The following is a 16,481-nucleotide window of genomic DNA, read 5'->3' as shown; positions in this document are numbered from 1 at the left end:
TAAAAGGTTTCAAAGCCATCTAACTTGATATCTTCCAAATACCCCTTTCCTGACTTCAGAATTTCTGCATCTTGGCAAAGACTCAGAAACTGAAGTGGTTCTCATCATTTAGGAAATAACTGAACAAGTTATGATATATGAATGTAATGGGATACTATACTCTGTAAGAAACGATGAAGGAAGCAGTTTTAGAGAAGTTTGGGAAGACTTGAACCAATGCAAAGTGAATACATGAACGGTATTAAAAGACAAAGCAGTTTGAAAGACTTAGAATCTCTGATCAGCCACAACTTCAGAAGACTCATGATGAAAGATGCCACCCACTTCCACACAAACTAAAGCTTATATATGTATGTGTAATGTATGTATGCTGGAATTATTTTACATTACTCTGCATATTTGCGATGGGTTTTGTTTTTTCTTGCTTTCTCAATGAATGGGGGAGGTGAGACAGAGAATTTGGAACTGAGCATAAAATCCAATTGAAATTATAAAGCAACTCTACGTTTTTATTCTTTTTTACCTCTAGACTGAGAGGAAGACATGCTCTTTGCCAAAACCAACCCTTTTGCCTGAGATATTTTTTTAAAATTTATTCTATCACTTCCCACCTTCACCAGAACCTTGTTAAAATAATCATCCTTTTCCTTTCTTGAATCTTTAGTCTCTTCCTCCCTGCTGTTTCCTTCGCGCTGCCTACAAATATGCCAAGTTTTCCCATACTAAAAAACAAAAACCTCCACAGTCACCCATCTGACATCATTATCCACCTGTCTCAACTATCCACCATCCTCTTTCTCTTCTTTCACTGACAAACTTCTCAGATGAGAAGTCTATAGTCTGTGTCTTCATTTTCTCACCACCCAGCTACTCCCCAACCTTTTGCAATCTGGCTTTTGTCCACCACTCTCTTGGAACTGATTTCTTTCAGTTACCAGTGATTGCAGTTTCACAGTCTACTGCTCTTTTCTTAGACTTTATCCTCCTTAATTTCTCTGTGGTATTTCACATTATCAAATATCCCAGGCAATTAGGTGGTATAGTCATTATAGTGCTAGACTTGGATTCAGAAAGAGCAGAATTTGAATCCTCAGACACTAAGTGTGTGACAAGTCATTTAACTTTAACTTTTCTCAGCCTCAGTTCCCCGTCTTCATTGGACATGGACAGGGTGGGTGTGAGATGAAAAGTGTTTTGAATACCTGAAAGCACTATATAAATGGTAGCTCTTATCTCTTCCTTTTTTCCTTATAATCTCCTGTCTTCCACAACACCACACTCTTCTGACTCTCCTCACTAACCTCTACTTCTCTAAGTTAGTTCCTCTTGTTTTGTCATCTGAGTGTTGTGGATCCCCAGAATTCTAAGTCCTGTGTCTCCTGTCCCTACACCCTATTGCTTAACAATTTCATCTATTATCTTGACTTGAATTTCAACCCTTATGTAGTTGACTTGCAAATCTAATCTCCTTTCTGTGTGTGTCCTTCTGTCTGTCTGTCTGTTTCTCTCTCTTTTTCTCTCTCCCCCACCCCCTTAAGCACCTTGCCTTGTATTTCCAATGGCCTATTACATATCATAATTTTGATGTCCAGCTAGTACCTGAAATTAAACATGTCTAAAACCAAAACTCATCTTTCCTCCAAAACTTTCTCTTATTCCTGACTTCCTTAGTTAGATTTAATATTACCATTATTCTTTCAGTTACCTGTGCTCTTAACCTCTGAGTCAGTTTTACTTTCTCCATAACCATTTTGTCCATAACTCTTAGTTCTGTGTCTAGTCCCTTGTAAGCCCCATCAGTTCATGTGTAATAATTCTCAGATATGTCCCTACCTCATTTCCATTACCACCCTTGTTCAATCCACCTGATAACTGATGACAGTATAATCTTATAAATATAGAGATCTGCTCACAATACTTCCCCAGTTCCAAACAAGTACAGTCCAGGCTCCTTAGTTTTGCATCCAAGTCATGTTGTTTCCAATCTAGCTTTAGGGCTTTGTCTTACACTACTTGTACATGTACTGTGTATGCGTAGAAAACTTGGAATACTCATCATACTCAAAACATGTCCTATGCTTTCTCACATCTATATTTTTGCTTATACAGTTTGTTCCCTATACCTGGATTGTTCTCTTTTTCTCGTATTAGACTTCTTGAACACTTAGTTCAACTATTGCTTCTTCCAGGAAGCCCTTCTTGATACCTCTAGCAATCTCATTATTCCTCTGGACTTCTCCTAGCACTCTTGTTTGTCCTCAAGGAGCTTATGATCTAATAATAGAAATAAAACAGTTCACAAAAATCATAATACAAAACATAATAGTATAAATGCCTATACAAAAAAGAGACTGGATCTTGTAGTTTATCTCCACCACATGGAAATAGTACACATGGCTTTGAATTTAATAATTTAATCATTTTTTTGTTACAGAATGAGAGGAGGAAGAAATTAATGAATTAATTCAAATACTTATACTAGTATTTCAGTTTCCTTCACACATAGAAGGCATTCAGTAAATGATTATTAAATTGGATTTAACTGTGAAATCTGTGTTTTTTATAAAACTTAATAAGAATTAAAAACAAACACTGCACTAGGTGTTTTTCTCATAATTATTTACCCAGTGTAATCTCTAAAAGGGCCTTTTTTTCTTTATTTCTACTAAGAAAGTCTATTATTTTAAAGTATATCATTGCAAATAGAGATAAGGAAACTTCCATGTATGTTTATTGCATATATTATAGAACTAATTCTCAAATAAATGAAAGAATATACAAGAGAGTAAATCATTCCTGTTGACAGCATTTAGAACTATTAAATTATCTCCCCACCACTTTGTTGTAAGAGTGCATTTTGCATTTGCATTTTGACCACTAGATCATTTAATAAAACAAAAGAATTAATAAAATGGTGTCAGTAGTAGAACTGACTGACTAGATACAAAATCGTCCCCAATGACTGTTACCCTATGGATTATTTTATTCTCAGTGTCTTGTTCTTCCATAAAATGCATTTTCCATTTGACATCTAGAGAACATATATTTGAAAATGTGGTGGAAACAGAACTTTCTTAATACTTCATGTTATAAACTGTATTGAACAGAAACTCTGGTTGTTTCCCATTTTGTACCTAGAAAAGTTAAAAAGCTAATTTGTTGTTTGAATTTGAACAGAGATTTGATATTGAACAGGGATTTGATATTGTAGTTCCTGACTTGGCAGCCTGCTAATTCTCTCAGTCCATTGAACTATAGTAAAAATGGAAGGATCTGGCCCAAATTAGCCCCTGTAGCTATTAGCCTCTGGATGAACTACAACAGTGAAGGTTCTGCAATTACAAGCAATTCATGTCAGATTAGGCCTTTCCCCATCAAACTACCATGAACAGCAACTAGATTTGAGGAATTGGCATCAAGGAGACACCACCAATACCCTAATGGGGGAAAGGCTCCATTCCAGATAACTTAATGTTAATAAGCCAGAAGCACTTAACTTTAATCAGCCTTAGCTGGGGAACAAAGACATAGCAAATGAATCTTAGGGCCTCATTACAAAGTTAATCTCAAAACAGTTTGCCGACAGCCATTCACAGACCATCTAATTTTGGGTAATGAGAGTGGAGTGGGCTATAGAAGGGGTTTATTCTTAAGAAAGAAGCTTAGAAGCAACTTGAGCATGCATATAATCAAGGAAGCCTTTGGAATCAAGAGGGGATTGCTTGGTTTTACATGATGGATAGAAGCAGCGTGGAACAGTAGATAAAGCATTGGACTTCGAGTCAAGACCTGGATTCATATTTGACCTCGGACATAAGCTATGTGACCCTAAGAAAATCACGAAATCTTTCTGTGAATGAGTGCTTGTACTCGATGACCTGAAAGGGCCCGTTTAGCTCTAATTCCATGATCAATTTTTCTTGCTGATCTCACTTTAGAGACTGAATCTAGCAACTTCTGGTACTTACTTGCACAATCCAGAGCCTTGGCCATAAGAGTTTACTTTCTTTCTTAAGCACAGATTTTCATTTTCTGGAGTGATTAGAAATCACTGACAGTTAAGGGTGATTTCAGAAGCATTCTTCACTTGGTAAGGGAACTTGACATCAGCTGTTTTTATCAAAGCAAACGTACTTGCATGACTAGTCGATGTTGAAATGTAATGTGTAGGTTGTCAAATAACACAATATCTGTTTCATCAGACGTGGTGGGGGGGTCCACCTTTGTGCATTTACAGTGATTAGTTCTTCAAAAATTACTTGTGTTAAGCATTCAAAATGAATAGAACAAATAGAAGTCTCAAATAATAGAAATATTATGATGATCTTGGAATCAGTGTCTTGCACCTAGGTAGTCAACAGATAATTTTTTGAATGAATAAAAATGAATGAATGCAGATAAATAGCAAGAATCTTAAGAGTTTTGTGGTTTTCTTCTCTAGCCTAATTAAAGCTGATGTTCAATAAATTTTATGTATTTTAGGGAAGAAATTTTTTGCATTACGTACATCAGAATCTCAAAATCCTCTTACATAATGTTGAATACCAATCTTGGCTAGGGTGGAAAGCCAAGGGTGAAATCACTTATATTGATATAATTTTAGGGCCTAATTTTTCCCATCATGTACCACACTTTAAATTATGTACACACCGTCCTGGAAGCTTGAGCCTACTTGCTTAAGTGAGTTCAGAGTCAATATTGTTGCTGTGAGGCCAGGAAAGATAAAGTAAACAAAACCAGTCCAAGAAATAAAATTTTCTTATAGTATATTTAGAGCATTGAAATACCTTTTATGGTATCTAAGGGTAGACAATTTAAAAAAAAAACCAAACCATTTCAAGGGATCCAGATTGAATCTGCCAATAACTGATAGTGTTATTTCAACATTTTTCTTTAGCATATTTTTATTTTTCAAACAGTACTGGACAAGCCATGTACCAGTGAAAATCAGTAGATGTGTTGTTGTTTTTTTCTCTTCTTTAGGTGCAGAGTCCTTCATGGATGCAGCCTCAACCATACATCTTGCAGCACCCTGTAAGTTTCTCTTTTTATTTCTGTAACATATGCTTGGCTAAACTGCTACATATGGACAATATTGAAATCTGGAAAACGAAATGAAAATTAATGGCAGTGTTCTATAATGCACACTGTTGTGTCTTAACTTGATTTTTTAAAAAAGAGATAGGAATCTCTTAGTGCCCTATTTTTAAATACAAGAAGTTTCACACTTGAGAAAATCATACTTTATTCTACTCTTTTTTTCACAACTGAGTTTATTTGAATAGCAAAATTTATTGATACATATAAGTTTATACTTATATATATTATATATGTTTACTGTTATCAGATATAATAGCTCTTATTATAATGAATACTTAAAGCAATTTTTAAATATTTGGAATAAGCTTAGGAAATGTCAGCCACATCACTCACCTTTTCTATGGTAAATTGCAAAAAGTGGCAACTTATTTTTAGTAAATGAAAGACATAATTGGAGGGAGTGGTATATGGTGGATATAGTTTAAAAATCCTTTATTAGATATTTGCTAAGTGTAAAGCACTGAGCTAATGAAAGGGCAGCCAGTAGCTAGAGAATAATTGAAATCACTAAGGGCAGAAATGTGATCTAAGAGACCCATACAGTTTTATAATTATAGTGCCGAGAGAAGGATGCCCTGTGAGGTGCTGGTAGTCTTTGCCATCTACAGAAGGTTTTTAAAAGGGCCCACTTTTGGGTTTCAGATTTCCTGGTTTCACCAGCTTTTATCAGTCTTCCAGCTAAATGAGAAACCAGAACAGGAAATTCCTTCAGCACATCCTGTGCTTCAGAATTATTTCCATTTAAGCTGGTCACATGCTTTTTATTCTTCAACCTTTTTTTTTTTTTTTTTTGAGGGGGGAAAAAACACCAGTAGGGAAAAATTGTCCTTAAAGTATTTGTTAAGGTTTTCATTACTCTCTGGCCCATAACTGCAGCCTGTATTTTTCAACTCTTCAGCCATTTTAAAGAAAAAGGGAATATGTGTGTATCTCATGTGTTCGGGTTGGGTCTTAGGAAAATTAGGGAGAAAGTTCATTTCTAAGGAAACACGCCCATTTTCCCATCTTATTTATTCTTGAGGATCTCTTAAAGGTAACTGAAGTACCAGAAAAATCTTCTGCTATAAAATATGCATTTAAACATACATAGCTAACATAATATGATGGCCCTTTAGCAAATCCAAAACACTGAAAAGGAGAGGTGGATGTTGATCTGTCATTCTCTGATTGAGTACCAGGCAAAGCCTTGTACAGTCAGTGAAAGTGATTTGTTCTATACTGTTTTCTCTGTACACTTAAGCAAGCTCTGTTTTTTTTAGGTAAGTGCAAAATGTAGAGGAAAGGTTATTCATTTATAAGCACATGGAACTCAAGATTCCTTTGCTGTCGAAGAAGATGAGGATATTTAAAGCTTTCTTTTTTCTTCTGAGTTCAGCGAATCTGGTATATAAGTACTAGTGTTCTTTGATTGAATAGTAAAAGAGAGGGAGTTAAGAGATGATTCCTCCTGACTCTGAGAAGGGTGGCTTCCTGCCAGTGTGTGTTCTAGGTGATTACTACTGAAAACGCTTCATGTAGTGCTTTCAGAAAAAAAAAAAATTGATGAAGCCAGTTTTAAATTCATGAAACAAGAAGAGAAATTTTCAGGCTGCCCCAGACACCTGCACTGTTGTCTTGTCTACTCCTCCAACAAATGAAGGAGGCTCCTTTGTCTAATACAAAAGGTGTCTACAAATTCTCACCTGCCATTCAGATCTCTTTTTTTGTTGTTGTTTTTGCTTCTGTCTTTCTCCTCGTCTAGGGTGCTGTGTTAACTCCCTCCATGGACCATACTATGTCACTACAGCCTACATCAATGATCAGCCCTCTCGCCCAACAGATGAGTCATCTTTCACTAGGCAATACTGGAACAGTAGGTGGAAACTTAATATAATGCTGTGTATAGGCTAATAAGGGCTGGGCCCACAAAGAGAATAACTCCCTGCACCCTGTATTCCCCTGCCCACACCCCACTAGATTGTAAGCTCCTTGAGAGCAGGGATCCTGTCCTAGCCCATCTTTGTATCTCCCACAGCACTTTGCACATAATAGGCACTCAATAAATACTTGTTGACTGAATGAATTGAAGTCAATCCTGGATATTTTTCCTTGACCAAAATCTAGAGCCTGTGAATAAATATTTTCACCTTTGCAACCCTGTTGAGTAGGAAAGTAAAGGGGATACACATTTGTTCCTTATCTAGTCTCATTATCAAAAAATTATGATGATGCCAAGAACAGAAGGCTGGAAACTCCCTCAACCCACTTAGTTTCTTCTTTTCAAGGAGGGAATAGGATTTTTCAATGGCATCTCATTTCCCCATTCTCTGGGAGGGCCTGGTTGGTTCTCTTAATCAACAAGGATCCAGGACTTGGACAGGCATCAAACAGCTTCCTAAGAGGAGGAAGAAAGAAAGGAGAAGGCATAGTTTCATGGACATTCACCTTGATGGGCCTGACATTGGACCACAGTGCAAGGGGAAGGTTAGATTGGAGAATTTATTCCATGAATGAAAAAAGGTCCTTCTTAACTAGAAATAGGAGGCAGACAGTTTTCAAAGAATAGTGACTAAAACCACCCAGACCTGGATAGGATATAAAGTTAATGGGAAAGGCCCTGGATTTTTCTATTTCCAACTTCAGAATCAATAAATCGTAGGACCGTAGCTTCTTCTGAAGCATGGGCCACACACGCTCCCCTCTGTTGCTCCCAATAAGAACTGTTGTTGATAAAAAAAGGCACCCTTGCTTTTGGGGAAACACAGATTGAGAAGCCCAAGAGTCAGAAACAGAACTCAGGTTGCTGTGCCTGAGAAACCTGTGAGAGAACAGATGATACACTTAATTCCCATGTCCCTAAACAATTGAGGTGCCAGTGTTTGCCGTAGAACTATCTTCTGGGCCTCCAAAAGCAGATTAGGGAGGTCCTTGGTTAGGGGAGGAATCTCCATTATTACATGCTAGTGATAATGAATTGCTGAGGAAGTGAAACCTATAATGGGTGGTTTCTGTATAGAAATTACTACCAAGGATAGAATTTTAATTTTTGTTTAACAAAGTCTAAAACTAGGAAACATACACTTCACCTTTCTACGTTACTTTTTAATTTTTGGAAGAGCAAGACTTTGGGAACACTTCTCCCAAAAAGGGTTCCAAATGCTTTATTTCAAATCTCAGAATGTCCCAGTTACTCCAAATTTCACACTAGATTTCATACCCAAACTTTACTCTTTCTTCCTTTCAGTACATGCCTGCCACAACAGCTATGCAAGGAGCCTATATTCCCCAGTATACACATGTTCAGACAGCAGCTGTTCCCGTTGAGGTGGGTAATCCCATTAAATGGCCGTTGTTGTAATGGGTAGTTTTGGAAATGGGTAAATTAGTAATGATCGAAAGAAGATTGATCACAAGTTAAGGACTCTGAAGGAGAATTTGATTTAGAAGAAATGTGCAGCTAGAGTAGAATTTTCATCTAAGAAACAGAATACCTTGACTCATTGATTATTGATGGAATGGCATCCAGGCAGAACATCTATCTAAATTTCCCAGAAGTGTTTTCAGGAATTGTGGCACTTTGCACATCTATTTAAGCCTATGTCTTTTCTTCTCCAAAGCTATACCCCAGGCACATTCTCATATCTGGAGTTTAGAATTTCATCATCAAATATTTCTATGTTATAATCATCATTAATTAAGTTGCACTAAAATGACTCAAAAGAAAAATAAGTTGCAAATTTAAGACACATAACAGAACAGAGAAAACCAGGCCCTAAAATATTATAAAATATATAAAGAACAAACTACATCTAAAGAGAAGGGAGTACTTCTATGGCTAACTAATAGCTGCTAATTCTTGGTGTAGGAAAAAGTAAGAGTATACTTCACCAAGATGGAAACCCAAAAATCTTGAGCAGTTAGAATAATCAAAAAATATATCATCTAATCTAGACTTGAAAATTAAACTTAAATCCCCCAAGTCTGCCTTGCTTCTCTTTCATATCCTTTTTGTCTTAAATATCATAATATTAATAATATAAATTCCTGTTATTGATTTTACAACATAAGTAGCACTGGGGAAGCAGGCATAGGGAACATTAGAACCCCTCTGCCACATTAATTTTATCAATTGTGACAGAATTCCCCCTGACAAATATGGTTAAATGGCAGAAGCACTTACCCCCCAAAATGGCTGATGTTGTGATGCATCACTTCCTTTATTCTGATTGGCTTAAACCTGTGGCTAGTTCAGCCTGAATGAATAAAAAAGAGATAATCTCAAACATTTTGTGGCCCAATCCCCACCCACACCCCCAAGATACCAGTAATATTAAGGGGTAGATGGAATGTAAAGGCTGGCAGAGAAGGACTGTTAGTGGTCTTTAGAAGAAAAATCTTAAATCTGTTAGTATCTTAGTGCCTGCGTGCCTATGAAAGCAGAAAATGAATTCTTTCAGGGCAAATAATAATATATGGGACACATGAAAGTTACATCACTCATGAAGTAGTTCTTGCATTGGGTTAATGCTTTTGACATTTGGACTCAGTCAGTCAGGTCTAGTAGTGATAATAGAATTTCATCTAATACATGTCTCATATCCAGTCTGCTTTGTTATAGGAGGCAAGTGGTCAGCAACAGGTTGCCGTAGAGACGTCCAGTGATCATTCTCCATATACCTATCAACAAAATAAGTAACTGTGAGGTATGTGGAAAAGTCTGCTATCACTCTAGGACCAAGATTTCTTTAAAATGCCTTATAGCATTTTTCTCATAATAGAATTGGCCATAATTTATTACCCAAACTAATAAAATTTACATTTTTAAATGTTGCCAAAACTTTAGAGGTTTTAGCATCACTCATTTTTACAGATAAACAGATTGCTGTATTTCTCTAATAAGAAAAAGCCTATTTGTTACACGTGTGATGTGTACAGGGAAAGAATTGATAGACATGTACTAGATGTCTGTATATTTTCCTTATGTATAAGGAAAAGTATGTTTTCCATTTTTGCATCAAACTCTTATTTTAGTGTTGATATTTCCAGGCTCATATTATATACTTGGAGGATATCTGTCTTTGCATATATCCCTATTAAATCAAAGGCTACGTAGGAGATCCTCAGTCTGCAAAGTAGATTCCAACACACTTAAATCAGAGTCACGTGACTTTCATGCTACTTCATGAAGTCTCTTGATTTTTACCAGGGTTTTTCTCTTCTTCTACTGATGAAGATTACAGACCTTGCTTCCCTTGCTTCCCATCCTCTGTACTTCTTGCCCTACCCTTCTACAGTTACTTGTTAAGAAATCTACCTCAATATTGGAAGTCTTTTTTCTGATTCTTTTACTATTTCATGCAATCCAGTGGAGAACTCAGGTTGTCCATCTGTTTTCTCATTCATTTCATATGACTACCTTATTTCTTCTTAATGATTCCCTTTGCCATTTCTTTTGAGCAAGTCATCATGGGTATGGTTTGCTTGCAACTTTATTGATTTAATGCAGTGATTCACACCATACAACTACTTTGCTATTATATCAGTATTGAAGAGATAGGATGCAGTGGTATTCTTGAAAGCACTGCATTTTCCCAGATGTGATCATGCCCAATCACTTCTGAGATCAGCTTATTGTCCATCATCAGGACTAACATATACAGATGAATGAACTCATTGAGCTAGCTGTCTAGATGCATGGCATTATCTGGGCAAACTGGTTTTACATCCACTTGGTTTTTCTAGTTTTGATAGGTAGACTAATCTCTTTTCCATTACTGTGGATTTTTCTGAAAAGACTTTTTATTGTTAGAGTTTAATGTGTTTTGTACAATGCAGTTTTGAACCTTTCGAGAGAACTCTACTCAAGACTTTTTTGACACTGATGAATACCTCAGGGTATTATATTAGTTTTAAGGTCTTGTATAATTTTAACTTGTACATGGGAGACACCTTGTTTGAGACAAGCTTTCAGAACTGATTGTTTAAAAATCAAGAGAGTGCATAGTAGCATTTTATATTCTGTTTATCTCCCCAATAGTTGTGTGACTATAAAGATGTGTTGCTCTGTAGAAAATTACCTAGAAAAGCCTACTTGTTGTTCCATTCTAATTCTTTCATCAATGATATCATTGATGTTTACTTATTATAATTTTCCAGAAATAAAACAATTAGTATGCATTGCCAATGTTTTCTAGGTCATTGTGTATGTGTTTGTGTGTGTCTTTGTGCACAAAAGTATTATCTGTGGTCTTTTCCATTCTTTTGCAATCTTCCTTGCTTTGGAATATCTTGAACACACAATCCCTCCTTTTAAATTGTTTTCTCCATCACAGATTTCTTCTATATATATTTGATCAAGTCCAATCACTTTCGCTAACTTCATTTCTTTATTTCCATTGCAACTCCCTCATTAGCATGTATCAAGAATGTGTGCAGCTCCCTCACTATCAATTAAAATAGACAACTATAGAAAGAGAATGTGGGCAGTTCCCTCATTATCAATTAAAATAGACAACTATAAAAAGGCTCTCTTAGAGTCTCTCATCCTACATGTTCTCAGAATGCTCTAGGCAGTTAGGTGACACAGTAGATATAGAGTGCTAGATTTGGAGTTTCTATCCTGCCTCAAACATTACTGGCTATGGGACCCTGGGCGGAAAGTTGCTTAATCTCTATTTGCCTTGGTTTACTAACCTATAAAATGGGTATAATAATAACAGCACCTTCCTCAAACAATTGTCTTGAGGATGAAATGAGATATTTGTAAAGTATTTTTGTAAGCCTCAAATCATTAAATAAATGCTAGTTGTCATCATCATCAGCATCATCATGCTTAGCTAAATTTCTTACCAAGGTTTCTGTTGGCTCTTCTTGTTCTCCTCCATTTTTGTTTTCACAGATAGTACCATTCATAGTCTTCCATCATCATCTTCCTTCATCATCTTTGCTCACTAATTTGTTTCCAAACCATGTTGTCCTTTCTCCCTTATAGAAGATGGAGTGTTTGCTGATGGAGGGTAGATTAGGATGCTCAGTGATCTATTCAGGAGCAGATAAAGTGCACTAAGAAATGATGATACAATAAATGTCTTTATTTTATCTTAACTAGCCAAAGTCTACTTTCTCTCCCTTCCATCTCTTTCTTGATTCAGAAAAGAAAGAAAACAAGTGACAAATATAGTCAAGCAAAACATTCCTGCAAAAGCAATGTTTTCTCTCTCTCCCTCCCTCTCTTTCTCTTTCTCAGGATAGGTATATACATACATATTTATATGTATACACACAAAAAATAATGTTTATATTTTACATCAGTATTACACACATATATGTGTCTAGATAGATATATACACATGCTCTTAATCAGTCCCCTTTCTGATAGTATTATCTATAATAGTAATATCTATCTGATAGTATTATTCTTATTTTGATACTAGTTTTTTACTTTCTAATCTATCAGGTTCTAACAAGCTGAAAAAGCTTTACCACTTTTAATTGTTCACTGCCTATTGAGACAAAATAAGTTTTATATTTTCTAATATGGTCAGTGTTCACCACATTAAATTCCTCCCAACTTTCTTCTTGGAGGAAGCATTGCATTATCAACCAACATAAGGTTTAGTGAGTTTTCTTTCCTACTCCAGTGCAACCAATATATTCCATCCTGGTCTTTGTTGTTATCCAAGTTGCTCAGACAATTCCAGTCGCCTGATACTGCATTATATACCTTCTTGGTTCAGAGGATCTTGTCAAGTTCTTTAAAGAATCTTGCTCTCTCTTTAGTGTCTACCACTGACTGGCATATAAGCAGCAATTAATTTTATGATCACTGGTTTGATTAAGTCTATAATATGCATTATAAGATGAGATAACTAAGCATGCCTTGAAATGACATTTCATGTCACCTTTGAACCTACATTTAAACCAATTCTTTTAGAACCTTTAGAGAACCTTTAGTTTAGCTACAACTTCTTTGTCTTTTGCCTATATTGATGGTGTCATTATGGTTATATTTAGTTCCTCTGTTTGTTGGTCATTAGGAGAAGATCATAAATTAAGAATGCCGTTAGTAAAATAAAACAACACGATATAGTAGAGAAATGGCCTCAGAGTCAAAAAGAACTAGTTGAAGTCCTGCCTCTTATTATATGAACCTGGCATGTATATTAACCTCTCAGTGCTCTAGGTAGTAACACCCTAAAATTATAAGTTGAAAAGAAGTTGGCAACCTGCATTACTAAAAGGAGTTTCCTCACCACTGATTAGTTCCATATATCAGTGAAATCTCAAGTACATTCCCTCTTCCTATAGATGAGGGAAATTGTTTTTTAATGATAAAATAATTGTTTCATTATTAGTCCCTTCTTGCAGTTTTTCCTCCAATCTGCACTAGTCACTGTGGGTACATAAAAGTTATGATAGGTTGCTGTCACAAAAAAAAACTCATTCTCTGGTAGTAAACCATTTGGTGATGGATCATAGTCTGATCTCTAAGAGCAGACATATAATCAGTCTTAATAAATAAGCATTTATTAATCATTTACTTATTGGCCTTTAACTTGAAGTCTTTGCAGTTTGATGGAACCTGCTAGGTTTTTCACTCTGGCCTTCAAAACTCCCAGGGTCACCTGCTTGGCACTAAACATCAGATTTAGGAAGATAGATTTATTCAAAAAAATTGCTTCAACCATTTCTACTGAAGAGCAGGAGTGAGGCAGAATTGTTGAATAACAGTTTAGTTGAGCTCATGTGGAATCTCTGTGCATCAGATTATTTAGGTTGCCATACGTCTAACTCCCTCTCTTATTTCTAGAGGTAAAAAAATTACATTCATTACTAATCTGTCAATATTTTTTGTTTCATGTAACATGTACAACTCATTTCACATACAGCAGAAGAAATCACTCAATACATTATATGGCTTTGTGTAGTTGACTGGCAGAGAACATTACACATATTCTATGCCATCGTAGTGATCAGTACATCAAATCTACACTGATTTTTAAAATGTTACATTGCAAACTTAACTACATGTAACAACAAGTCAATTATAAACAGCCTTGGGCAAGACCTTGAAGGTTGTGTATTCCAAACTCAGTGTAGCCAGGTAGCTTCTGATTATAGTATCATAGATCTATAGGTAAAGTTGACAAAGTGCACTTGGGGGCAAATAATTCTACCTGACATGTTACTTTCCAACATAATAGGTTATAATAAAATGTAAGCTGTGTGGAGCACCTGACACCTCAGTTTTTGATTTGCACTGACTTTTGTGTTTTCATTATATTACACTTGATCTCTAAAGCCCTCCATGAGTGCTTCATGTTTGGTGAGAGGGGAAAGACTGTTTCTAACCAGCCCAGGATTTTAAATAAGAGAAATTAGAGGTTTACCCAATGATGGTATCCTTAACTCTGAAATTGGTTTTCCTTTGTCCAGTTAATCCCCCATGCCTGAAATGCATGACTTTTTCCCAAATTGTGTTTTTTTATGAGAAACAGGTTAAACACTTGGTTTTATACTTTATCAAATCTACAAAGCAATTCTCCTTTTTCTTTCTTTGACTTTTCTCTTCCAGATGTATAGAGGAGTGTCCTTACCTGAAGAAGGGTGTGAAGGCTGAAACAATCATGGATTTTTCTGATCAATTGTGCTTTAGAAATTATTGACAGTTTTGCACAGGTTCTTGAAAACGTTATTTATAATGAAATCAACTAAAACTATTTTTGCTATAAGTTCTATAAGGTGCATAAAAATCCTTAAATTCATCTAGTAGCTGTTCCCCTGAACAGGTTTATTTTAGTAAAAAAAAAAAAAGTTTTTATCAAGTGTTATGATGCAAAAAAAAAAAGAAAAAAAAAAGAAAACAATTTTCTGGGAATGCACAAAGACCACGAAGACTCCTTCATGTGCATGACCAAATTTTGTGTTTTGTTCATTTTTTTGTGTTTTATTTCTTTTTTGTTTTTTTAAATTGTATGAAATGGGTTTTCTGAAGTTTAAAGTAGTCAAACATCAAAAACTGATGTTCTGTGCTTGCAGTGTGAATGTCGCTGTAGTGCTGTGTGTTACAGTCACAGTGTCCGTTTTCTTAGCTCTCTGTTTTTCTTTGAACGTAGTTTGTGAAGTGTCTTATCTTTTTCTATCAATTCCAATTTGCCTTAAATCTTTCAATGCTGTAGCTGTTTCAGTAAAAGTTAGTCCAAACTAATGATGTAGAATGCTTTGACCAAATGAACTGGTCTACTATGCCTTGTAAAACAGCAGCATAGGGCTTTTAAAAGGTAGTCAATAAAAGTTGCTGAAAATTTGGCTTTTTTTAAATGTGTAGTAGGTGTTTTTAATGATTTTTCACATAATGTGTAAGGTAGTGAAATGCAAGAGGGGGGAAAAATGTTTTGTGTGAAACACATTTTCTGACTAGGGAGATTTTAATAGGATAAATTGTTTGTAAGGCCATATGCCAACAGTTTCCTCTGGTAGTTTGACTGATTTAGAAAATCTGCTGTATGATGCAATGTAAATCTTTTTTGCCTTTTTTTCAGAAAAGAAAAAACCTAACTTGATGTTCTAGTTTTAGTGTAGGTAGCAGAGGGAGTGGGGGTGGGGTGGGTGGGGAATCACGGAATGTTTTGTCCTTTCTTTCTACTAATGATAGTGCTTTAGAATGAGGGTGATGCCTGAGATCGAGCAAACCGAAAATGTTGCTATTGCAGCAAAATGGCAAAAGCTAAAAGTAAAGGATTTATTTTCAAACATGAGCTGAGATGTGAGTAAGAGCATAAATGATTGGATACTAGCTCTCTATATTAGGTAAATTTAAAAAAAAATGACTTGGCACTTTTAAAGGTAACTTTACCAAAGACCAAAGAGCCAGTAACCAATAACTCTGATTTGTCTCAGCATTACATCTTCTGTACTCTTTATTTTTGCCGGACCAGTTTGCGGTTAGGAGAATGTGCCTTTTTTGTACATTTACATTTAGGTTTTATAATTTTAATTGATGTATGGACACAAAAAGCATGAAGGAAGACTTGGATCCAAGCAGTGCCACGCTTTACATCATCACTACAAGTGTTAAGTGTAAAGAAAACCAATTTTGAAACTATGAAATTCCTGATTCATAAATACACAGTTATTTTCTACTTTACATATTAGATAATTCACTGTTATTAAAGCTCTTTTTATTACAATTACATACATTTTAAAAAAAAACAATGATAAATTAAGTTGTCTTCCAAAACTGTGTACTTGTCTGGTCAGCTGTGTATGATCAGTTATCTACCTCAAAGTTTATTTCCTTTTATACTGGGACAGGTTGCTGGCCCTCCCTGTTTCCACAGACCAAATCCTCCTAGCTCAGGAGCTAGGACTAAGCAGTTATTTCTTTCAAGTATTTTTTAGTT

General features: G+C 35.6%; 1 protein-coding gene across 4 annotated transcripts in view; it reads left to right on the top strand.

The window, feature by feature from the left end:
* The window catches only part of RBMS1 (RNA binding motif single stranded interacting protein 1), a 257,959-nt gene extending 242,560 nt beyond the window's left edge, over window positions 1–15,399 (top strand). Inside the window, exons 10-14 of one of the 4 annotated variants that reach the window (XM_072612138.1) lie at window positions 4,984–5,034; window positions 6,842–6,952; window positions 8,324–8,404; window positions 9,698–9,782; window positions 14,654–15,399. In XM_072612138.1, the coding sequence (XP_072468239.1) occupies window positions 4,984–5,034; window positions 6,842–6,952; window positions 8,324–8,404; window positions 9,698–9,775 (321 nt within the window). In that variant the 3' untranslated portion in view covers window positions 9,776–9,782; window positions 14,654–15,399. Of the gene's footprint in view, window positions 1–4,983; window positions 5,035–6,841; window positions 7,159–8,323; window positions 8,405–9,697; window positions 9,783–14,653 lie in introns of those variants that run through there. The other 3 variants (XM_072612135.1, XM_072612136.1, XM_072612137.1) reach the window with 3 other exon arrangements.
* Window positions 15,400–16,481: the final 1,082 nt, after the last annotated feature.

This window comes from Notamacropus eugenii, chromosome 5, assembly GCF_028372415.1.
Source record: "Notamacropus eugenii isolate mMacEug1 chromosome 5, mMacEug1.pri_v2, whole genome shotgun sequence".
NCBI lineage: Eukaryota > Metazoa > Chordata > Mammalia > Diprotodontia > Macropodidae > Notamacropus > Notamacropus eugenii.
Note: the sequence above shows the minus strand (reverse complement) of the source record. Positions and strands in the feature narration are given on the sequence as shown.